This window comes from Podarcis gaigeae (genome assembly GCF_964106915.1).
Source record: "Podarcis gaigeae genome assembly, chromosome: 1".
Lineage (NCBI taxonomy): Eukaryota > Metazoa > Chordata > Lepidosauria > Squamata > Lacertidae > Podarcis > Podarcis gaigeae.
The window spans coordinates 112,723,531-112,748,967 of NC_139678.1; the positions used below are offsets into that span (position 1 = coordinate 112,723,531).

At 43.3% G+C, this 25,437-nt stretch overlaps 1 protein-coding gene across 8 annotated transcripts in view; it reads left to right on the plus strand.

Moving 5' to 3' along the window:
- PDE1A (phosphodiesterase 1A) overlaps positions 1 to 25,437 on the plus strand; it is a 153,243-nt gene that overhangs the window by 117,371 nt on the left and 10,435 nt on the right. For all 8 annotated transcript variants that reach the window (XM_083708577.1, XM_083708581.1, XM_083708579.1 and 5 more), the window contains 11 exons: positions 637 to 819; positions 1,838 to 1,904; positions 4,078 to 4,194; positions 10,514 to 10,654; positions 12,013 to 12,113; positions 14,286 to 14,411; positions 15,958 to 16,059; positions 16,184 to 16,304; positions 17,636 to 17,717; positions 21,777 to 21,900; positions 23,756 to 23,937. In XM_083708577.1, the coding sequence (XP_083564703.1) occupies positions 637 to 819; positions 1,838 to 1,904; positions 4,078 to 4,194; positions 10,514 to 10,654; positions 12,013 to 12,113; positions 14,286 to 14,411; positions 15,958 to 16,059; positions 16,184 to 16,304; positions 17,636 to 17,717; positions 21,777 to 21,900; positions 23,756 to 23,937 (1,346 nt within the window). The remainder of the gene's footprint in view (positions 1 to 636; positions 820 to 1,837; positions 1,905 to 4,077; positions 4,195 to 10,513; positions 10,655 to 12,012; positions 12,114 to 14,285; positions 14,412 to 15,957; positions 16,060 to 16,183; positions 16,305 to 17,635; positions 17,718 to 21,776; positions 21,901 to 23,755; positions 23,938 to 25,437) is intronic.

The following is a 25,437-nucleotide window of genomic DNA, read 5'->3' on the forward strand; positions in this document are numbered from 1 at the left end:
GGTCTACTCTAGATCATAATGATGTTGATCTTATTTTATTCTATTAAGCCCCTTTATGGCATTCTTAAGTGGGGATGCACTGTTGTGCTGAGATGTTTCTTGCAGGGTTCCCGTAAACTGACCAGCCTGGGAGAGACTCTTCTAAGGAAAGAAGAGACTCCCAAAACCCAGTTAAGGGAGGGGGGTTGTTACCTCAGGAGTTGGATTTGTTAAAGGGGTGGGTACCTGAAGGAAAGTGCCGCCTCAGAAAGGGAACAAACTAAAAAGCCAAAAAACCTCTGTGAAACGAATTCAGCAAACTAGCTTATTAATTCTGAAATAACCTAAGTTTCTCCACTTGTATTATAATACCTTGTTTTAAAATAAATCTTTATTGTCAATTAAAAAACAAAACAAAAAACTGGCCAGTCTGAAAACAGGATATGGGTCTAGGCCTGATCCACTAGACCTCTTTTTATCTTCTTTTCTGCACCACAATCCAAAATTATGGAAGACTGCATTTAACTGCTGCGGGTTGGGTTTAGCTAAGGTTGGGTTGAGCTAAGAGCTTTGAGCGCTTGGTCCATATTTTCCTCTTCCTATTCTGAAGTCTGCAGATCTTCTATACTGATTCATGCACCCGATATATATTTACAGGAGACTCTTGGATACAGAGGATGAGCTGTCGGATATCCAGTCAGATGCAGTCCCGCTGGAAGTACGGGATTGGTTGGCGTCCACCTTCACGAGGAAAATGGGGATGACCAAAAGGAGGCCAGAGGAGAAACCAAAGTTTCGAAGCATTGTGCATGCTGTACAAGCAGGGATTTTTGTAGAAAGGTGAGTTCTGGCTATATAAGAACAAGGAGGACGTGGCATAGCTCAGTGGTAGAGCATCTGACTTGAGTATGAAAGACCCCTTTGGCATCTCTGAGCAGACTAGCAAAGTCTTCCCCAAGAAACCCTTAAGAGAGTCTGCCAGCAGACAACACTGAGCTTGACTGATCAGTGGTCTGTCTTATGTTCCTAAACCGTAATAAGCCACAGTTTGGCTTACCATGATATGCAAGCCAGGCCACTGTTAAGCTTGTAGCATCTTACATTTCTTTTCTTCATGGGTGGGTTAGTTCATTTGTTTTAGTCCTCTTTGTAACAATCATTTGAAGACAGGTCTGAAATCTTGATAAGTGCTAAGACGGAACATTAAAATTCTTTATATAGACTAGAAACTTAATGTTAATGTTCTGCCTTTGCACTTAGCAAGATTTCAGATCTGTCTTCAAAAGTTGTTTCCCATATGCAAAGACCACAGCAGGGTTTGAAGTGTAAGAAAAAAGCAGAATATATTAAGAAACTTGTTAGAGAGGGTGGAATTGGATAAAACGAAACCTTAAAATGTAATTGTATATAAACTGAGTTATAATCATTGATGTTGGTTGAGTGGGAATTGTTTTGTTGAATAGGAATAAAATTGTTCAGTAATAAATGTAACTTATGAAAAAATGTTTTTTGTTTTTTTAAAAGACAGAACATTAAAATTCTGTTTCACCTCCCATTGGCCAAGAAAGTGTTATCTTAAAAACAGAAAAGCATGTGGCACTACTGAAAGGGCATTGGCATAAAATGCAGAGATCAGATATAAATATCCACAAATACCATTGTAAGTTGGCTTATGTCTTCCCTTGCTTTCGGGAGCAAACATTTTTGGCTCCCATCTTTCACAAGATTTTAAGGGTCTTTTTATATTGAATTTCAAACTTCAAATTGCAAGGGGAACTTTTCCAAAACTGCTCCCAAAGCATAAACACATCACCATTAGTTTTCAGGTGCTGTTTCATTTACGCTTCTTTTCTTCTAGAATGTATCGAAAGACCTCCAGCATGATCGGCTTGGCCTATCCAGCTGAAGTGATGTTAGCTTTTAAGGTGAGATCAGTTTGTGGACTTTACTACAAAGTAGGGATTTGGGAGAAATTCAGTGCAGTTTCAGAAAGTGCAAATTTGGTCGGTTTGCCTTTAAATGCACGCGTACCAAAACAACCACGTGCCAAAATGCACACTTCCCCATATTTTGCAATGAATTTCTACAGCCAGGTAATATGCACCAAAAAATATACTAGCACAAGCTGTGATTGCAACTGCAGGTGTAAGTGAAAGCAACATACAAATATTTGCTGTAAGAGAAAATGTTGCTTTGGGCAGCACAAGCAATTTGGCCTTCCAGACTGTACGATCCCACTCTCCACCCCACACGTGCTGTCAGGAGCTCGTTCTATACTCGAGTAGGACCCTGGCAGACAGATACATGCCTGACTGGCATGTTCTCTCCCTCCTTGTCTTTCGTTCGGGAGCTTCAAAAGCTTTATCCAGTCCGAACATCACAACGACTGATGCCAACAGACACCGGCACACTTAGGGATCTGCAGAGCCTTTGCAGCTTGCATAACAGACCTCAGCAACTCAGCATTTTGGCTAATCTACTTTATTTACATATAAACACACACGGAGCACTGCAACATGGCTCCGTCTCTCTCTAGCATCAGACAGCAAAGAGAAAAAACGAAGAACAATAGTCCCACTTCATGGAACACAGTAACACAAACATCCTGTCTCCATCACTTCCCACTCTGTGGAGTCAAAACATACACTGTCATGTGATAGACAAAAATCCCATGACTGCAATCATGGAGCAGGAATTCTAACACGTGCTGTTTGGGAAGCCCCATTGCTCAAACAGAAGTCCTTGTGATGGGGCTCGAGGAGCTGAATCCCACTCATATATTCTAGCTACTGGAATATAGTACAACCAGCCCCAACCTGGCGTCCTCCAGGTGTTGTTGCGCTACAGTTTCCCACATTACTGACCAATGGCCATGCTGCCTTGAGCTCAATTGACCCCTTGCTTGAGTGAACCATTTCCTAAGCGTTTCAGTATCAAATACACACGCAAGGACATGTTTTTCCACTTTCACAAAAGGTTTGTGATTGTATGGCTTCTTCCACTTAGTTGTGATGAAATTTAGGTATTATTGGAATGGTAAGATGTATCTGTTTTGAGAGGTGTTGCTCAAAAAGGTAATCATTGCTATTGTTTCATAAATTAAATAATTAATTTATACCCCCGCCCATCTGGCTGGGTTTCCCCAGCCACTCTGGGCGACTCCCAGCAGAATATTAAAAACACAATAAAGCATCAAACATTGAAAAGTTCCCTAAACAGGGCTGCCTTCAGATGTCTTCTAAAAGTCAGATAGTTGTATATTTCCTTGACATCTGATGGGAGGGTGTTCCAAAGGGTGGGCACCACCACCGAGAAGGCCCTCTACCTAGTTCCCTTTAACCTCACTTCTTGCAGTGAGGGAACTGCCAGAAGACCCTCAGAGCTGGACCTCAGTGTCTGGGCTGAACAATGAGGGTGAAGACGCTCCTTTAGGTGTTCTTTTTCAGCAAGGCTACCCCCACCCTGTGATTCCTTCTAACTTGAAGTCGTAGCTTATATGCAGAAAGGTTTCAAGATAAGGGTGTTTTTCAAATAAACAGTCCCAAAATCTATATTATGAGGAATCACAGTCTAGCAAGAGTCCTTTGCCACACGCATTTTGGTTTTCAGCCCAGAGCAAGTTGGGGACTGCAAGAGACTAAAGACCTGCGGTAAGAACATTTCTGGTGCCAATATGATTCCCTGACAATTATGGGATGTCAGGGTAACAGGTTATTGAGTGCAAATTACTTCATAAACAATGTTGAACATGATCCAGCCAGATCTGAGCACGTTTAAGATGAGCATTTAAAACTCAAAACCTCAGTGTCATTGGCCATGTCTAGGAAGGAAGAGTATTACATAAATGGGGTGTCAGGACTGAGTAGGTCCTTGTACATGTTGTTGTGGCATACTGGTTTTCAGGTAACTGTGGCAAAATAACCTCCTTCACGGGTATAGGCAGGTCTATAGATACACCATGCCTTATTCTCAAATGGTGCTTGTTGCTTGAATGAAACAGAGTTTAATTGCTGCCCCTCCCCTGAATTTTCTGTCTACTATCGGTGGAGAATGTATGCAAATCCTTAATTATCCCCCTTCCTCAAAATTCTTTTACAGGATGTTGATAAATGGTCGTTTGACGTGTTTGCCCTAAATGATGCAAGTGGGGGACACAGCCTGAAATTTATGATGCATGAATTATTTACCAGATATGATCTATTGAACCGTTTCAAGGTAAGAGGCTTTCCCTTAAAGAACTACCACATCTACCCACACCTAAACATACGCCAGAGAAGGGAAAACAGGCATATGATTTCTTTACAGAGAACTGGAGAATATTTATTCTATTCATCCATATTGTTTTGTTATTGAATATGCAGGGCAAATTTTATTATATATATATATATATATTTGTGTTGATTGCTTTGTTATATACAACTGCTATAAAATACCAGATATGGGAATTATGGCATATTGTTAACTTGCAAAGAAACATTTTGCACACAGACACACCTAAAGGAGGTTATTTCATGTCATTTATTTATTTAATTTGTTGCTAAATACTCTGTGTTGACACATGTGGATTGTAATTAAATTATCATAAAATTTATATGCCGCTTGATTGTAAAAACAAAAACAAAAAAACCAACAACCTCAAGGTGGTTTACAAGAGGACAAAAGAATAAAATCAAGAAAAAAATCACAACCATCGTTTAAAACATACAAAAGTTAAAATACTAAAACAGATTAAAATTGCCTCATCTGGGTACACTTTGTTGGAGATAAGCAGTGTCCAGTGCACAGCGGAATGATGAAAAGTACGTGCCAACATGCTCTATATTACTTTATTTACACTTCAAAGCTGGTAATTTACAGAAAAACATTTTCCCTCTGCCGGAGCAGAGAAAGGCATCCTCTCTCCTCTAAAGCACGGAGAGAATCACACTGAACTGCAAAGAACAGTGAAAAACAGGAAACCAGTGTACGTCACATCCAGTCTCCTGTCCCGTGAGAAAACCCAACAGCACTTGACTGTGGAATGTAAACATTGTCTTGTGACAAGCACTTCGCTGCTCAGTGAAGGAAGCAGAAACCAACATCCTCCCCCTTTCTGTGAACATCACTGGGCAGCGTGTTCGTACAATATCAGCACAAACCCAACTTCTGCACATAGGTACAGTGTTGATCCCTTGATACAATCTTGGACAATACATCAGCAGGAATTTCATTACCTGGCATATAGGACACCGTTACGAGTCCCTTTTGAATACGTTCCCTAGCATGTTGCAACTTTAATTGCAAGTGCTTCGTGCTTTGCTTACAACCTTCAGAATTCAGCAAAGCCAAACATGCTTTGTTGTCCTGGTAAACCTGGATTGGACATTTGACAGGAATTTTTATGTCTTTGCACAATTGTAACAACCATTCACAATCCTTAAGTGAATAAGACAGTGCATTCAGTTCAGCTTCACAAGTACTTAAGCTAACTGTTGTTTGCTTCTTGCATGACCAATCAAATAGACCCTGATTGTACTTATAGCAAACTCCAGACGTACTTTTCCTGTCTGTAGTGTCACTTCCAAAACTTGCATCTGCAAATATCTCAAGACCACCAGACTTCTGATTGTTAAATCTCAGTCTGTAATGCATAGTGCCTTTCAAATACCGCGCTATGCGTTTCAGAGCTTTCCAATCCTTAACAGTAGGATTGTTGACTTGTCTGCTTAGCAAATTACAGCTAACAGCAATGTCAGGTCTTGAACATCTGGCAATGAAGTTTAGCTTGCCTAGCACACTTCTGTACAGTGTAGTATCAGAAAATGCTTCTCCAGTGTCATCTACCTGATAACCAGTTGTCATCAGTGTGTCTACAGGGTTAGCATCCATCAGGTTTAGTTTGCTTAACACATCAGCAATTTTACGTGACTGGTGTACTAGAATGTTACCATCTTGATCTCTCTCTATTTCCAGAGATAGGTAGTTGTTTACCTCACCAAGATCTTTCATGTCAAAGTGCTCTTTCAATTGAGCTAGGACATTATTGTACATTGTGACATCCTTCCAAAAGAATAAAAGATCATCAACATAAAACAAACAATACAGTTTCTTTTGCCCCTCCTCTTTGACAAATACACATGGATCAGCTTTCCCTTGCTTAAAACCTAGAGAAAACAATACTTCAGTGAGTTTTGTGTGCCAACACCGTACACTTTGTTTGAGACCATAAAGGGACTTCTTCAGAGCACAAACAAATCCCTGTTTTACCTGTACGCCATCAGGTGGAAGCATATAAAGTGATTCATCTAGAGATCCGTACAGAAAAGCTGTATTCACATCATGGTGACTAATGTGTAGATTCTCTTCTGCAGCTAGCTTGAGCATAAGCCTAATGCTCTCATACCTCACGGTGGGTGAGTAGGTCTCGTGATAGTCTTCACCTGGTACCTGTGCAAAACCTCTGGCTACCAATCTGGCTTTGTGTCTGACTATCTTGCCATTTTGATCTGTCTTCGCTTTGAAGACCCATTTGCTTCCAAGCAGTTTCATTCCTGGAACTACTGGAACAAGGTCCCATGTTTTGTTCCTTTCCAAGGAATCAAGCTCAGCCTTCATGGCATTTAACCATGGCTCAGCTTCCTTTGAATCCAAATCCTGGATTTCTTGGAAACTTGAAGGTTCAAACACCTTCTTGGTGCTTTTAACAGCTGTTACTGCTATCTTAGCAAACTCATCAGCAAATCTCTTTGGAGGTCTGCCTTTTGTTGCTCTCTGTGTCCTGCGAATTAGCCTTAAGTCTTCAACACTCTCCTCTTCCTTCTTAGGAGAAAAGTGACCTATTGTGAACAATGGTTCCTCCAATTCTTGATCAGAGCTTTCAGAGGGTCGCATAGAGGCTTTCGCACTCTTGAAATCCTCTGAATCACCCGATTCAGTTTCAGACTCAGAATCAGAACCTTCATCAGTGGGTGTGGGTTGTTGCGGTTGCTTTTGACTATCCTCAGTTTCATCACTGTCATCAGGATAACATTGGAAAATTCCCACATTCTCCCCCCACTTGGCATTGTACTCAACACTTCTTGTGAGCTTAATTGTCTTAGAGTCAGTCATCATTATTCTGTAAGACCCTTTCTGATAACCTAGAAAGATACCATGCAATCCACGCTTGTCTAACTTGGAGTTTTGTGGTGAGTGAACCCACATGTCAGAACCAAAAATTTTCATGTGTTTGATGTATGGCTTCTTGCCAAACATCTTCTCATAGGGGGTACAACCAATCGCTGAAGATAACCTGCGATTATAACTGTAAGTGAAACATGAGAGAGCTTCGGCCCAATAACTCTCTGGAAGATTGGCATCATGCAGCAAGGTTTTTAACCCTTGAAGCAATGTCTGATTTGCTCGTTCCGCAAGTCCATTCTGCCATGGCGAGCGAGGACTAGACAAATCGTGTTGAATTCCTTTCTCAGTCAGAAAAGCTTCAAACTGCTGAGAAGTGAATTCTCCCCCGCGATCACTGAAAAGAGTCTTTACCTTCTTACCATGCACATTTCCCAACCAAGCACAGAATTCCTTGAACCTTGGAAAAGCCTCTGATTTCTGCTTGAGATTGTACACATAAATATACCTGGAAAATGCATCAATGAGAACCATGAAGTACCTGTTTCCACCCAAAGAGGGCGCTAGTGGTCCAACCAAATCAGCATGAACAACCTGGTATGGTTCTGTAGCTTGCCTACTAGACACCTTACCTTTCGCAGCCATTTTCACTTTGTTTGCTGCGCATGCCTTGCACTTCATGTGGTACCTGCAGGGTTTAATAGTCATACCTTCAACCAAGGCAGGCATTTTAGATACTGCCTCAAAATGCAAATGACCAAATTTTCGATGAAAATCATGAATACATTCTGCATGCAAACTTTTGTTAGAACCTGCAATGCAACAAGTGTCATCCTGCACAACATCATCAAAATACAAAACATACAAACGATCAACATATTCAGCATGCAATACATAATCATTTTTCTTTGTGATGATGCACCTTTTGTTCTTAAAGGAAACGTCAATTTTCCGCTCATTCAGCTGTCCAACGCTGAGCAGATTATGCTTGGCATCTGGCACATAAAGCACATCCTGTATCGATAAGTCCAAACTGTGAAGAACAACAGTTCCGTAGCCTTTACTGGGGATTGTGTGGTCATCCGCCTGGTGAATCGCACCTTCCTGCGGTGTAAAAGACACGAACAGTCGCTTATCGTTGCACATGTGATGCGTTGCAGCCGAATCAACAACGAAGAAAGATCTAGATGTCTTCTGGACCTCTGCAACCTTTGGAGTGAAGCGTGAGACCATTGCCTTGTGCTGCGTTGTCCTGGACACCGGACCTTTGCCTTTGCCTCGGCCTTTTCCACGCGATGAGCTTTCGCTGCGCTGCTCTGTCTTGGCCCTGGGATATCTGCATTCCCTCTTCATATGGCCTAGACGTCCACACGTGTAGCATTTCACTGCCTTCAAAGCTTTGGCGCCATCTGGTGGTTCCACTGCACTCTGGGATGACGTCTGTGAAGACTCCCCCTTGCCCATGCAGCTATCACCCTGGCGGTCTGCTTCATTCTGAATCATGGCAGTATCACTGGCTACTGTGAGTTGAGCATTTGGCTGATTGGCATCAAATTCCCCACTTGCCTCATCCAGCCTTCTGCAGCTAGCCATCATGACTATGGCATTAGCCTTCTGCGTCATCTCTGCTGCTTTAAATCAGGCTGCTTCATACAAGCTGTGTCTGTGCTGCTTCATTCCAAAAGCAAATTCAAAAGTACTTTCGATTTCCAGCCTCTGCCTGTGAGCCTGTGCCTTTCTGCTTAACTGCTTTGCTTATCTGCAGCTGCTTCAAACCGCATTCCAAAGGCAAGTTCAAAAGTGAAAGTTCTCTCTGCTGTCTTAAATTCATGCTGCGACACTGCTGCAGCTGCTTTACTTTCGATTTCCCCCAGCATAGGAAAAATTTATCCTTCTAGCCTTTTGCCTGTGCCACGGCAAAACCGGCTATAAAAGTTCAAAGTCCAGCCATAAAGCCATTAATTAGAAGCTGGCAGGCTGCCCGGAGCTGTAGCACATACCTCATCAAATCATCTTGACGCGCAGAGATATCGTCCGATCCGGCCCTCTGCATTCCGATCCTTTGCCGGCACTCCAATTCTTTGCTCCTTTGTTCCTTTGCCAGGAGCCCGACTTCTGGAGTCCATTCTCAAAACACTGCGTTTTTCTGGGCCCATAACCAAATGTTGGAGATAAGCAGTGTCCAGTGCACAGCGGAATGATGAAAAGTACGTGCCAACATGCTCTATATTACTTTATTTACACTTCAAAGCTGGTAATTTACAGAAAAACATTTTCCCTCTGCCGGAGCAGAGAAAGGCATCCTCTCTCCTCTAAAGCACGGAGAGAATCACACTGAACTGCAAAGAACAGTGAAAAACAGGAAACCAGTGTACGTCACATCCAGTCTCCTGTCCCGTGAGAAAACCCAACAGCACTTGACTGTGGAATGTAAACATTGTCTTGTGACAAGCACTTCGCTGCTCAGTGAAGGAAGCAGAAACCAACACACTTGTCTAAACAGGATTATTTTTTAGCAGGTGCCAAAAAGAGTACATTGAAGGCTCCTGCTTGATCTCAATAGGCAGGGAGTTCCAAAGTGCAGATGCCATCACACTAAATTATAATTATAATTATAATTAAATTTTATAATTATAATTATATAATTATATTAAAAACACGATCAAACATTAAAAACTTCCCTAAATAGGGTTGCTTTCAGATGTCTTCTAAAAGTCAGATAATTGTTTATTTCCTTGACATCTGATAAGGCATTCCACAGGGCCACTACCGAGAAGGCCCTCTTCCTGGTTCCCTGTAACCTCATTTCTCTCAGTGAGGGAACTGCCAGAAGGCCCTTGGGGCTGGACCTCGGAGTCCAGGCTGAATGATGGGGGATGGAGACGCTCCTTCAGGTATACTGGGCCGAGGCCGTTTAAGGCTTTAAAGGTCAGCACCAACACTTTGAATTGTGCTGGGAAATGTACTGAGTCCTTACGAAAAATAATAATAAGCAACGTGTACAGAGATGACTTGAAGTGGGCTGGCAATCAAGGGCTCAGGCCAAAAGAAGGGCAAGCATCTTAGGCAGGAGCTGGGCTGAATAAATGCAGGAGACCGAAGGCCAGGAAACTTGTGCATCAGTTTGGCAGTGACAGAAAACAGGTGCCACCCACCCAAGTGACTATTTGCCTAGACTGAGTAAAGCTTCAGTAGCTTCAGTTCTAAGCAATCCCACAAGATGGGCTCTGCAATGTCACCTGTTGTCCATCTCAGCACAGGTGGATTATGGGTTGTTGCTAAATGTCCTATCGGCAGGTACCAGTTTGCATACATGCTGGCTGATTTCTAGCTGGCGCCATCCCCAAAACTCAGGATGGAAGATGGCATGGCAAAATTAGCACCCTCAAATCTGCTGGTGACCCTGGTGATTATTACTTGTGCTTGCCTCTTGCAGATCCCTGTTCCTAGCCTTATTTCGTTTGGAGAAGCTTTGGAAACTGGCTACAGCAAACACCGAAACCCTTACCACAACTTAATCCACGCAGCTGATGTCACCCACACGGTGCATTGCATCATGCTTCTTACGGGGATCATGGTAAGAAATAATGAGCTGGTCTGAGCCCAGAGGATCAGGACATGGTGACATAATGCAACCTATTAGTGAACACTGGTGGGAGACATACTGCAAATATATATGTTTTTTGGGGGGTAGGCAAACCAGAGGCCACAATCCAAAGAGCACCTTTAAAGGTAAAGGGTAAAAGGACCCCTGACTATTAGGTTCAGTCGTGGCCAACTCTGGGGTTGCGGCACTCATCTGGCTTTATTGGCTGAGGGAGCCGGCGTACAGCTTCCGGGTCATGTGGCCAGCGTGACTAAGCCACTTCTGGCGAACCAGAGCAGCGCACGGAAACGCCGTTTACCTTCCCACCGGAGTGGTACCTATTTATCTACTTGCACTTTGACGCGCTTTTGAACTGCTAGGTTGGCAGGAGCAGGGACCAAGCAATGGGACATCACCCTGTCGTGGAGACTTGAACTGCCGGCCTTCTGATTGGCTAGTCCTAGGCTCTGTGGTTTAACCCACGGCACCTTTAGGGATGCTCAAAGGCAGCCTGCTTCTAGGCACTGTCAGCATTTGACTCAGCATTTGACTATGACTTTGGAGTCACTAAAATAAAGCTTTTGATGGTAGCCAACTCTCTCACGGTCCATGCATTTTTTTAAGCTCTCTCTCTGCCCAGATATTAACAGAATGTCAGCCTGAACCTTTTATCCTGAGCTATTTATAAGTATCCTGATGGCAGAAATGAATGAGGAGCAAGATGCTAGGAAAGCTATATGGTGTCTTGAGGTATATGTGGCTTGAGGTTTAAGACAACATTGATAAGTGCAAAGGTTATGGACCACTTCCTGCAACCTTTCTTGCCGTATGGGAGTATGATAGCACAAAGGCTAAGCCGGTAGTGGGGAACCTGTGACCCTCCAAATCTTCTTGGACTGCAGCTCCCCTTGGCCCCAACCAGCATAGCCATTGGTCAGGGACTGGGGCGGCCCAAGATGTCTCAGAACCTGAGGCAAAACGCCCCCATGATGGGGGCGCCAACTCTGTAAGGAGTCTCCCTCATTGGGTGGAAGGGGAGTTTTCCACAGAGCTTTGCTACCAGTTCCTCTCTGCCCCTAGAGGCCAGGGAGACAAGCTGCAAGGCTGAGTGGCAGAGCCGGGTGATGCCCCTTAAGTGGTGCTGCTTGAAGCAGCCACCTCACCCAATCTCACGGGTGGGCCGGCTCTGTCATGGACAATGGGAGTTGTAGTCCAGCAACATCTGGAGGACATCCCCATCCCTGCTCTGTATTAAGAAAGGGTAGAATTCTATAAGACAAGACAACTTAGCCAGAGATGAACTATTTGTACTTCATATGATGGAAGGTTTTGTTGTTGTTGTTGACTAGCACTGGCTCACCGAACTGGAAATATTAGCAATGATCTTTGCAGCTACAATCCATGACTACGAGCACACTGGGACTACGAACAACTTTCACATCCAGACCAGGTAAGCTGGTGGTATAAGAACAAACACATAAAACTGGGAAGGAGAAAATCTTTGAGCAGGCTTTCAGGCATTGCAAGATCCCATGGCAGACTCCCAAGCCGGTATTGCGCATGATACAATGCAGAAATTGCCATCAGTGCGATAATTTCAGTGCTTCCAGAAGGCACGAGGGACAGAAGAGAAGCAAAGTCACAAGTGAAGGGTTCCCAGCCCTCGCTTGAAGCTGGTATTGGCACTTCAAAGTTTATTTATATCCCCTGATTTTTGGCAGGAGCTCTGGTGCTAGAGATCATCCAGGCTGGGCACTGGTCAAGATCCCAGAGGTTTAGAAGGGGCCCCTCGTTGGCTCAACCCAGCAGTGTGTAGCTAGGTTATCAGATGTGGCATTGATATAACACTATGGCGCCTGTCAGTCATTTATAAGGGTGCCAAAAAATCAGCCCACTTCTCCCTAGCAATTCTTTTTTTTCCATACAATTGCAGCGAAGACTTGTTGAGAAGGATTAATCTAAACAGTCCTGCCAGTGGGAACCATTGCAATGGGTCCTGCTAGCAGAATGGGACCACCCCTCTCCTTCCCACCTGCTCCCCTCCAAATTGGCTCTTGGGGGTCAGAATAACCCCCAAAACAGTGCATGGTGGGAGGAGAGGGGAGATCTTTCCACCTGGCAAATATAACTGCTTCCACGGATGGAATGATTGCCTCAATGCTATTTTGAATTCCAGCCATTGTGATTTGATATTCATATTGCACCGTTTAATGAAGAGATGGAGAACCTCAGGCCTGAGGGTCAAAAGTGACCCACCAAGCCTCTCAGGGCTCTTCCCCAGTCCATATCCCTTTGAGTGTTTTTGTCTGACTGAACTGCGTCCTTGAACTCTTGCTTCCCCGGATGGTGGGTAGTGTCCGGGAACATGCTGAGGGGGGCTGCACTGAGGAAGAATGGTAGGAGCCTCCCCCTCCTCCTGATCAGAATCCTGAATGTTCCCAGGAGCAGGAGGACAGTATAGACAGTAAACAGTGGTTTGCAGAGGGACATAATTCAGAAGGCAGAAGCTGGGAAATACTTGATGGGGAACAGCTAGGAGAAGTACTGGGAGAGAGAGAGAGTTAACAGATTCACTGTCTCTGGAAAGCTTTCATCCGCCTAGCCCAAGGTCAAGAAGAGCTGATAAGGTGGCAGCGCAGAAAGCACAGTGGTTATGAGCTCAGGGTACAAGACACGGTAGTGACGTGGGTGACAAGGCAGGAAGTGGATGGAACCCTTAACTGGGAGCACCACCATTCCTTGGAAATGGATTTTTTGTTCTCTCGCTGTGATCATTCAAGTTTCTAACTGGTAGGAAGACTCCTTTTCCTTTGTTCTGCTTATCTACTGCCAGAGGGGGGAGGAAGCCAATTCCCCGAAGCCTGGCAGGTAGAGAGGTCTGTGTGCGAACATGTGTGAAACAACTGCATCAATTGCTCCTCCCACTTTTGACTCTGGCCCTGCTCAGCACTGGCATGTGGCCCCTGGAAGTTTGCCTGACAATGAATAGAACCCTTGGACTGTCAAAGGTTCTCCATTCATGATTTAATGATACAATGAAGGGGTGTTTTCTTCTTCGTTCCCCCACAAATTGCTATGACCCCCCAACCGAAAATGAAGACTCGTTTTCCCTCACCCTATCATGCAGCGTGTCCTAGGACACTGCTCTTGCCAGATATGTTACTCAGTTCATAAACTTTACAGACTTAGAATGCATGTGTTGATTTATTTATCCAGTGTCATATTTGCTCCCATGGCGACAGTGTCAAGCCAAGGCTTGCAAGCTATAACTAAAAATAACTTTTTACCACTCAGTCCAGTAATTCCAAATTTAAACCACTTTTCTATTTTGATCTTAAATTATGGGGCCATTTTTTTAAAAAAAACTGAATAAAAACTCAGCCCTTCTCATTTCAGATTTCAAAAGCAAAGATAAAATTGAGATAGTTCTAGTTTTGAAAGGATTTCATGCCCTGATGTGACAGAATGGGCTGCAACATATTGAATTGGAGGTTCCTCACCACTGTCATAAGGTGTTTTCTTGTGCCTCAGCTGGATGCAGCTCTCCTGACTCACCTGACAGGTAGATAAACCTGCCAAGGTGTTGTGAACTCAAGCTTAATATCCCACTCTTTGCATCTAGGTCAGATGTTGCCATTTTGTACAATGATCGCTCCGTTCTTGAAAACCATCATGTAAGTGCTGCTTATAAGATTATGCAAGAAGAAGAAATGAACATTCTGGTGAACCTAACCAAAGATGAGTGGAGGTAAGACAGCTGGGCTTGTTGAGAGTGACACGCATCATAGGCCCGACTCATAGTATTCCAGCTACCACAAAAGCTCTTCCAGTTGGTTGGCTACCATGTTGCCAGAGTCATATGTCAAAACTTCCTCCAGTGTGAGTGGTCTGTGTCATGTGGATTTTGCCCATTCCAGAGACCCCCGGGTGTAAGGTGGTATATAAATTCAATAAATAATATAGAATAAATAAAAATAACTCTTCGGGGTTTCAGACAGGGAGCCTCTCTCAGCCCTAACCTGGAGAGGTCAGGGATTGAACCAGGAAACTTCCGTATGCAAGGCAGATGCTCTACCCTCTGAGCTATGGCTCTTCCACATCAGCTTTGTGTGCTGGATGGGGGTGTTGCTAAGTACTAAGAAGACTCAGGGGTACAGGCTTATGACCCCAATCTGCGCAAAGTTTGCATATGCAAAGGTATCCCTGATACCCTGAGCCCTTGGCACATGGGTTCTTTTAAAGGCTCACGTGTGCAGTTTATTTTCCCTTCCCAAGATGTGGAGAAATAGCCCTCACAAAGCATCCCCACAGGGTAACAAAGGTATGCTACAAAATGCCCTTCCTTTCTGGGATGTTATCCAATGGAGGTGCTGTCCTACCAGGCGCATGCTGAGATGGCTGCAAGTCACCACCTGGTAGCTTTTATATCACCAAAGTAGTCACCTCCCCCAGCTACTGCATACCACAGCATGAGTAGCGCTGTGGTTTAAACCACTGAGCTTCTTGGGCTTGCTGATTAGAAGGTTGGCCGTTCAAGTCCCCAAGACGGGGTGAGGTCTCGTTGCTCTTTCCCTGCTCCTGCCAACCTAGCAGTTCGAAAGCACACCAGTGCAAGTAGATAAATAGGCACTGCTGTAGCGGGAAGGTCAATGGTGTTTCCATATGCTCTGGCTTTCGTCATGGTGTCCTGTTGCGCCAGAAGCAGTTTAGTCATGCTGGCCACATGACCCGGAAAGCTATCTTCAGACAAACACTATCTCCCTCAGCCTGAAAAGCGAGATGAGCGCCACAACCCCATAGTCGCCTTTGACTGGACTTAACCAGCCAGGGGTCCTTTACCTCCTGGCGAGCCTCTTTCTTTAAGGAAACTATCCAGAGATCTAGTTGGTTTCTCTTCCCCTTCTGAGTTCCCAAGTGAAAGTTCAGTGCTGGTGGTAAAGTCTTAACCTTCTCCACGTTCTGCTGATTGCAGTTATGTGGAAATCCGGAAAAACATCCCACCCAGAGCCCCAGAATGTAATTACAGTTCATGATTCTGAAATGAGGGATAACAAAACAGCAGGACCGATGAAGTAATAGCAGGGTTGCGTTGTCGTATTTTTTAAGTACCCAACTCCCATCAACTCTCAGGAGGCTGGAGGTTTCCAGATAATAATAATTTGAAGTGCTTTTCTCATTTTTTAAAAATAATGTTCATGCTCAGCCCAAGAGATAAATTAACCATCGCTTTGTGAGCAAAACGTCTCATTAGAGAATAAATACGATTGTAATTTAGTAACTCTGATTGTCTGCAGGGAGCTGCGCACCCTCGTCATCGAGATGGTCTTATCAACTGACATGTCAGGCCATTTCCAGCAGATCAAAACAATGAGGCACAGTCTGCAGCAGACCGAGGGGTAAGTGCCTCCCCCCATTCTCTCTCCAGTGCTGTGTGTTAACATACAGTTCCTATTTGAATGGGAGGGAGGGGGAGACTTGCTGTTGCGGTAAGATAATGTGAGAAAATCTTTGAATGGGCAGGATAGACAAAGCCAAAGCCATGTCCCTGATTCTTCATGCGGCCGACATCAGTCATCCATCAAAAATCTGGAAGCTGCATTACCGGTGGACGATGGCACTGATGGAAGAATTTTTTCGACAGGTAATATCCGTCTCCCATGTCCAAACCTGTTCATAAAGATCCCTTATACAGTGGTACCTCGGGTTAAGTACTTAATTCATTCCGGAGGTCCGTTCTTAACCTGAAGCACCACTTTAGCTAATGGGGCCTCCTGCTGCTGCCGTGCCACTGTTGCACAATTTCTGTTCTTATCCTGAAGCAAAGTTCTTAACCTGAAGTACTATTTCTGGGTTAGCGGAGTCTGTAACCTGAAGCGTATGTAACCCGAGGTACCACTGTATTTGTTATTATGTATATATGTATATTTGGTTGTAATATTCCTTTTTCTTTCTACTTACCATATTTTTCGCTCTATAAGATGCACCAGACCACAAGACGCACCTAGTTTTTGGAGGAGGAAAGCAAGAAAAAAATACTCTGAATCGCAGAAGCCAGAACAGCAAGAGGGATCGCTGCGCAGTGAAAGCAGTAATCCCTCTTGCTGTTCTGGCTTCTGGGATAGCTGCGCAGCCTGCATTCGCTCCATAAGACGCACACACATTTCCCCTTACTTTTTAGGAGGGAAAAAGTGAGTCTTATAGAGCAAAAAATACGGTACTACTTGTAAGAAAGGGTGAAGGAAGAATTCGTTTCAGTTCACATTTCAAGGTGAACGGTCCAACCTGGAAGCAATAGGAGAACCGAAGCCCAACTATCCTTTGAAATTTGCACTTATCTGAATTTTGCAAATTAGCTCTCCAGCCAAGCTGTGCTTACAAAAAACACACGTCTGTTATGGGAAAGCATGTGTACAGTGGTGAAAACCACACACAAAGCTGGATTCTGTTTGGGGAAACTGTTTGCGAGAATGTGTGCATCAGGCAACATTGTGTGCAGAAATGCACGTGTTAGCTAAAATTTGGACAAAAACCAGAATTTTCATGAGAACTTTTAAAAATAAACGAAGTTGCAAAACTGACATGGAAATTTAGAGAGCTGAACGTAAGATTTTAAAAATGAGAAATGGAAAGAAACTGAGATTGTCCATCTCTAGATGGTGTGGGTGCATCTGAGTATGCATGGAAATGTTTGCAGCTCATAGGGAGAGAGAAATAAGCAGGCAGTGCTAAAAACCCTCTGTCTGGAAGCAGCCATTTTCTCTATTCTCATTCATCATAAGTACATGTTTAATATACAGTATTTTTCTTTTTTTTAAGCCACACATTGCAGAAATTTGATGTGAAAGGGACACCCCTTGGCTTAGTTAAATAGTTGGGCTTGTGTTCAGATGCACTCCGTAAATTCTTAGTCTTGCTTTCATTAGTACCTGTAAACTTACGCATTTCAACGTGTCACCTTTTTTAACCCTTCAGGGAGACAAAGAGGCAGAACTGGGGCTACCGTTTTCTCCTCTCTGTGACCGCAAATCCACCATGGTGGCACAGTCCCAAATAGGTAATGCTTGGCTTTTTTATTTTTTACTTTGGAGAAATGATCTCGTAACAGAAAGGAACAGTGTTGTAACCATCACAAAATAGGAACAAGCAGCATTCTAAGACTGGCAAGTCACTAGCTTCTGCTTCCTCCTGCTACGTGTGTTCATTATGCACACCGTCGCTTATGGAAGAGGACTCTCATAACATCTGGAAGAATAGAAGAGGATCCTTACCTTTCAAGAGCCCAGTACTCTGAGGAAAGGCAGAGGTTTGGGGATGGATTGTTGCTGCAGGATGGGAATGAGACTATGGCTACGTGAACACCGTACATTTAAAGCACATGACTTTCCCCAAGGAATCCTGGGAAATGCAGTTTACCCCTCACAGGGCCACAATTCCCAGGATTCTTTGAGGAAAGTCATGTGCTTTAAATGCATAGTGTGTTTGCAGCCGATGAAGAAAGAATCTGTGTGCATGTGTGTGTGTGTGTGTGTGTGTGTGTGTGTGTGTGTACAGGCCCATGATATAGGAAGATGGCTGAAACTAAGCAGGTCTGCCTCTGGTCAGGTTTTGGATGGGAAACCACATACAGAGTGCTACATATTCAGCCTTGTGTCCCATGACAAAAGGTGGAATATAAATGTTTATTTCAGAGAAGAGAGACTATGTTGATTGTTAGGAACACGGCGTCTCTTGCCTTTCCATTGCCTACTGAAGACCTTCCTCTTTCAACAAGCCCTCGCATATGTTGTTTGCCATCCTGGGCTCCATTGGAAGGAAGGGGTAAACTTGTAGTAAACAAGCAAATGAATGGCTGCAGGACCATTGGCTGGGGAAGAAGCATCACCACCTACTGTGAAGGTAGATTTCCCACTCCCAGCACCAAATAGCTATAGTCCAGCTGGTTCTGGGGGAATCCCAGCAGGTCAACAGCCAACATGTCTCCAGCCCAGGTGCCATTGCACAGGTATGGGTAAAAAGGGTGATTCAGCTTGCACCTTTTACGTTTGCAGTAGGAGGAGCTGCAGTCTTGTCCTAGCTCACTTTCCTGGCCTCACCTTGCTTGCTGTAGCTGGCTTGTTGTGGGTGGTAGTTTTAGGTGCAAGTATCACAGGAACTGGCCGTGGCTCTGAGCCACAGGTACATGGCAGCTGGCTGTGCTGATGCTAGACAAGTCTCCCTGCACACAGCTAGATGGATCCTTTGCTGTAGCAGGGATGGGGAACTGGTGGCCCTCCAAATGTTGGAAGCTCAACAGCCCTCGATCCTGCACGGCCAATAGGTATGGATGATAGGCATTGAATCCATCAACACCCAGAGGGCCACTTCTGCTCTTGAGGGTCTTCAAGTCAGCCAATGTTCTTAGCTAATGCAAGATATGGGCCATACAGATTTTCAGATTCAGTGCCACAATATTCCATGCATTGGTGTCGTTTCTAAGTCTGAGAATGCCCGTTTTCAGTAAGGTAATGGGGTACAGCTCTCCTTTATGCCCAGAGCATTTATTTAGCATATTGAGATGATGTGAAATCTGTTGCTGTTCCATGTAGTATCGGGCGTTTCTCTTTTTTCACCTGTTCAGTTCTCAGCGGGGGATAATGCTTTGTTCTCTGCGTAATTTCTTGCCTCGACAAGCATTTTTCAAGAAGACATTGTTCGATACTGACATCTCAGAGCTGTGGGTTGAGTTCTGTCTCCCAGGGATATTGCTTGTTCCATTCACTGATTTGACAGAACGCTGCTAACGCATTGTGAAATAACACTCGCGCAGAATAATAAACAGTAATTTTGAATATCAACTCAGACTCATAAAGACCCTGCTCCAAGATCGATCCCCTGTAGGCGGAAGTGTAAAAGTTGCAGCACGCAAGGGCTTCTTCTGCCAAAGAGATGAGATGTTTCTGAGCTCCATCTTGGCTCACACAAGACTGTGCCCAGAAGGTCACACAGGTGCTTGTTTCCATACATGGATTTCCTGTGCTAGATCAAAGGAGGACTCCCTGTCAAGAGACAGGATGATGATCTGGCTCAAGGACTCTGTCCTAGGCAAGGGAACTTCAGGTTCATATTCCCACCCACACCCCTATGGCAAAGTTCACTTTGTGATTTTGGGCCAATGACTCCAGGCACACCTTCCTCTTAGAAGGTAGTGTTATCGTTGATGATATATTTATGTATTTATTTGAAATATTTCTCAACTGTCCTTCATCAGAAGATTCCAGGCAATATACAAAAGTGTGGAAACAATTCATGTAGCATAAATGCAATAGTTTATTGAAGTGTAGGTGGGTTCCCATGAGACAAGACATGGTGATAACAGCAAGAACCTGTATTGAACTAACAGAACTGGACAGCAGGGGCAAAGCAACTGCTTATCTACATTTCTGAAGGCCTAGGCCACTCCCACTCCCAACATGATTGGCTGTCTAAACTTCCAAGCTGTGAATCATGACTCAGAGTTTAAGAGCCAATGGCAGATGCCCAAATCCTGAAATGTTCTGTGATTAGATATATATCATGTATCGAATCAGAACACAGGGGCTCAGAATCCTTAGTCCAGACTCAAGCTCAGGCAAACACAGACCACTGAATACATAACATCTATACTCAACTGAGTTCCAGTCAGAGTAGGCCCATCAAAAACACTGGATCGTGCCCATTAATTGGATGTAACCCAATTTTTAAAGGAAACAGAAAGAAGAAAGATAATCTGGTTGCACTCCAATAAACACTTATTTGGGTTTTAGTGCCATGAAACTCAGTGGCACTTCTGAGTAAACGCAAGATTTTGCTGCGTAAACCCAGCCTGAGTTTCTGGACGTAAGGGTAGGAGGTAAATGTTAACACCTGACATAAAATAAATAGTGATCCTTTTTGCTCAGCAATTGGACCATGGGAGTATTTCCTTTTTATTCCAACAGTTAGCTGCACAAGTCTAATCATGTCTACTTAGAAGTAAGTCCTATTGAATTCAATGAGGCTTTCTCCTAGGAAAATGAGATTAGGATTCCATCTTAAGGGCGCCTTAAAAGAGAGGTTTATAGAATACTGGCTTGACTATAGAATTGAAAGCTGTAAATATTAAATGTCAACCTTTTTATCCTTGCCTTCATCTTGTGGGCAACATAGGACGTGTGTGTGTGTGTGTGTGTGTGTGTGTGTGTGTGTACTCCTATGGTCTTGCATCTCTAATGCATTAGATTCAGGGTGTGATAGCTTTGCAACATTTATTTTATTGCACACCTGTCCCTTGCCCATATAAACTGGACCTTACATAAACTGGAACTCATATTGTTTATGTAGTTGCTCTAAATATATATCTGTACAGAAAGCCAGTGGTGGAACATTGTGTCTAAGCCTATCAGGGCCAATGGACATTGTACAAAGTCTGTAGCTTGACTGTGCAATCCAATGTATGCATGTTCAGAAGTAAATCCTGTTGCTTTCAGTGAGAGTTTCTCCTAGGTAACTGCAGGCAGAGAACTGCAGACCAAATTTCACCTCTGTCACGGGTTAACCACTTAGTCTTCAGCAAACCACTATACCTCAGCCTCGCCCTCTGAAATAAGAAGGGTGTGGGACTACAACTGATCCTGCCTTGCCATTTACACCCAAAAATACAAGCGTTTTGAACATTCACACACTACACAGATGCTTTCATGTGCAGAGCTTGTGCTGTTACCAAATGCCACATAATGTCCATTGTGCATTTGTGAGAAATTGATCTTTTAGTGTGGCAGCGCATCTGTTAGGCTAGCACACTTGTCATATACAATTGTAGGCACTTGCTGAAACCGTTATTCCAGCAAGTCTATCCGGTCACATAATTAAGTCATGCATTCTTGTATCTCGATTATGTTTATTTTATCTCTGTGTTGATGGTAATTATTTTACTGTTTTATGTACACTTATTGGATTTTATTTTTAATTAAGCTGTTTGTTAAAACTCTTAAATCTGCCTTCAGCAAAGCTCTATTCGCATTTACTTACTAACTGTACAAAGAATGCACAGGCACTCAATGTTTTCTTCCATCTCTCTCTCTTTCTCTCCACACCCCACTCCCAAATTGCCCTGCAGGTTTCATAGATTTCATAGTAAAGCCAACATTTGCTCTTCTTACTGACTCCATGGAGAAAATAGTTTTTCCTCTTATAGAGGAAGCATCAAAATCTGAAAGCCCTTCCTTCTCGACAGCATTAAGGTTTGAGAAGCACCCCCCCCAATTTATATTATTATTGAAAATCGAAATTATGCTAATATAACATTGCCACCTAGTGGCAAGAGTTGCAACTGTGTTACATGACAGCATATAAATCCTATTCAGGAAAAGACTGTGTATATGTAAGGCAAAGACATAGCAGAATACAAATCATTATATTTGAAGGAGCTAGTGCTCAAAATATTATTCAGGAAATTTTGTGGAGGGATGATTTGCTTGGAGGTGTGTAAATATGATTTTAAGGTTCTTTCCTCTCTGCCCTAAAGCAAATTATGAATTTAGCTTTTAGCCATTAAGCTTGGTATGCTAGCAAAATACTGTACGTTTTTGTTTCATAATAGCTTTGCGGCATCTCACAGTCACAAGATCCAAAGCAGAAATAGGAAGATTCGAGGTCATATAATGTAGGGCATATAAATAAAAATAAACCAGCACCCCTTTTGGCAAGGGACAGAGGTCTACAAGTTAATTCTCCAAGTCCAACTGGTGTCCTTTATTTAATTTAGGCTGCATTCTTATACCGAGTTTCCTGGGAATAAGCTCTATGGGACTCAGTGGGACTTCTAAGCAGGCATACATAGGATTGTATTGCCATGGCAAAGAACAATAGAGTTGCATTCTGCACATGGGCATAGACTGGAGAGGAACAGGGGGCAGCTGCCCTCCCCTAAATCAAGTAAACAAACAAAAACTCTTAACTATAAAAGTAGAAATTGTAGAAAGATTTTGATGGATTTCTCTGAGCACTTGGGGTCAAAGGAAAGGAATTTAAAACAACTGTTGTTGAGACATTTCATTCTGAATCTGCTAGGCAGAGCCAGACAGAGGAGGATGACAGATGAGTGTCCTCCCCCCCCCCAAAAAAAAATATATATCCTGGCTATGCCCATTAGGGTGGTTCATTTTTTAAAAAAATGCCTGCTCCAATGGTCTTATCTTACTACACTAGGGATTATATAGCTATATCTGAAATTTCATGCATATCAGTTAATATCTTGACCCTCCTCCACTGAATTGAAATTTCAGCCTTCATGACATAGGGAAACGACCAAGTAAACAGCTCTTTGTGGCTTAGGGCCCTCGTATTTACAGGACCGACTCTCCTGGTCTGCCCTGCAGAGGACCTTAAGGTGCATGAATCATAGTTTAGAGGTCTCGGGTCCTAAGGAAGTCAGATTATCCTCCACCAGGGCCAGGGCCTTCTCAGTGATGGCTCCAACCTGGTGGAATGCTCTGTCCCATGAGACCACGGCCCTGCAGGATTTAACTTCCTTCTGCAGGGCCTGTAAGACAGCTATTCCGCCTGGCTTTCAATTTGAACTTAACCTGATCTTTTATTCCCCTTCCTTCCCTCCCTCTCCCCTTTTTATGAAGATTACCCTCTCTGGGATCCCACAGCTAATTCTCCCTGGGTCTCCTCGCTGGCCCAAATAGGACTAATTTAGACAGCTAGTCCTGGTGATCATCTAATGTTTTCCCCTAAATTGATTTTTTGAATTCAATTAGCTAGTGTAGTAAGAGAAGACCTGTGGAGCAGGCATTTTCAAAAAAGGTTTTTTATGAACTGCCCTAATGCCCATGTCTCGTTGCCCTTTCCACCCTCCTCCATGTAGGGGATATTCCTGCATCAGTTATGGGAGCCTTTTACAACCTGGCATCCTTTAGACTGTTGACTTCAACCCCATCCAGAACTGATGCAAGCTGTAGTCAAAAGCCTCTGGAGAACCCCAGGCTGAGTTACGGGCTACAATGTATTACTGTCCTTTCTCCTTGTCTTTGCCCCTGAAGTGTCTTGCTGTGCCTTTAATCTAGTTCTTTAATCCACCCCCTCTTCTAGTGACATCGCTGGAGGATCCAGTGTGGACGTACACAGAAGGATACATGTTAAAAATGCCGGGTGTGTTGGCGGGTCTTGCTCAGAAAACTCTTTGAACACCGTGGATTTAAGAAGCTTTAAAGACACCCTGTTTCAGATCATACAAGAGAACAAAGACAGGTGGAAAGAATTAGCAGAAAAAGGTACGTTTTCCATTTGTCAGAGTTCCATTTCCACCCCATTGGCTGGTTCACTCGTGAGCAGCAAAGTATCTCTGTTCATCTGCGCTCAAAGACAGTTTCCTTGCAAAACTACTACACATTAAAAACACCGTGAACACACAAATGGACGTGTGCATGCGAGAAAGACAAAGATACAGTGATCACCTTTTTTGTGTGCATGGTATTTAGGAGTATTTTTCTTTCTAAAGTTGTAGACAACCTGCTGTTCCCTTGATGGACACTTGCAGCATTCACACCACTAGGTGGCAGATGTCCACGCCATCTCTCACAGTTCTGTCCTTTCCACACTCGTGTCTTGATAGACCATTGCATATAAAAGATGAGAACCAGAAGTTTCCTTTTGACTGATAGCATGCAGTTAGCAAAGTCCAAGTGAAAAGCTTGCTTGCTTTCAAAAGGATAAAACGTTAACGAAAGAACGTAAGCAGAGGCATGCTGGGACGGATCAAAAAGGTCCGTCTAGTGCAGCGTTCTGCCTGCTACAACTTTGGTAGGGCATGAGACTTTTAATCTCAAGGTTGTGGGTTCATGCCCCATGCTGGGTGAAAGATTCCCGCATTGCAGGGGTTTGGCCTAGATGATCCTTGTGGTCCCTTCAACCTCTACAATTCTATGATTCTGTGTTTATGGGAAGCCAACAAGCAGAATGTGAAGGCGATCGCCCTTCCCTACTGTTTTTGTCCCTACCTCCAGTAGCAACTGGTATTCTGAGAAACATCGGGGGTCGGCTTGAACTGAACTGAATTGCAAAATCTGTGAAATTAATCTAAGGACAACTTTAGAAATTAATCTAAGGACAACCAAGTATTATTTTTGGAACCATATTTTATCAGGTAGTTTCTGAAGCAACCCCATTCCTTTTTTACCTTATCGCCTGAGTGATCTCTTATTAGTTCTGTCATTTTGGCTAATTTGAGGTACTTGCACAACTTTAATTGCCACTGTCTTTTGTTGGTATTAAATCACTTTTCCAGTATTTTGCGATTAGCATTCTAGCCACTGTTGTTACATAAAGAAACACACTTTTGTTTTCGTTTTGTGCAATAAGGTTCTTTCATTTTGTTTACATCTCCAACACATATTGTTGTTATTTATATATATTTTTTGCTAATTTGGATGGCGTCAGGCACCATCTGTAAATCATTTTCATAAAGTTTTCTTTTATCAGATAGCACAAGGTGAATTTTAAGTCTTTTCCCCATCATTTTCCCCATTTTTCCATCTCAGTTGGATAACCAAAATCTTGTGCCCACTTCACCATCACTTCCTTGACCTTCTCGTCTTTAAGGTTCCAGTCCAGTAATAATCTGTATCTTTTTGATAATATATTTTTATTATTTAATAAAAGTTCTTTTTCTAAATCCAATATCTTTGTTTCAAATACATTAATATTTTTGGTCTGATTTAAAAATTTCATTTCACTGGATATATTGTAGCCAGTTCACACCTACCTGCTTTAAT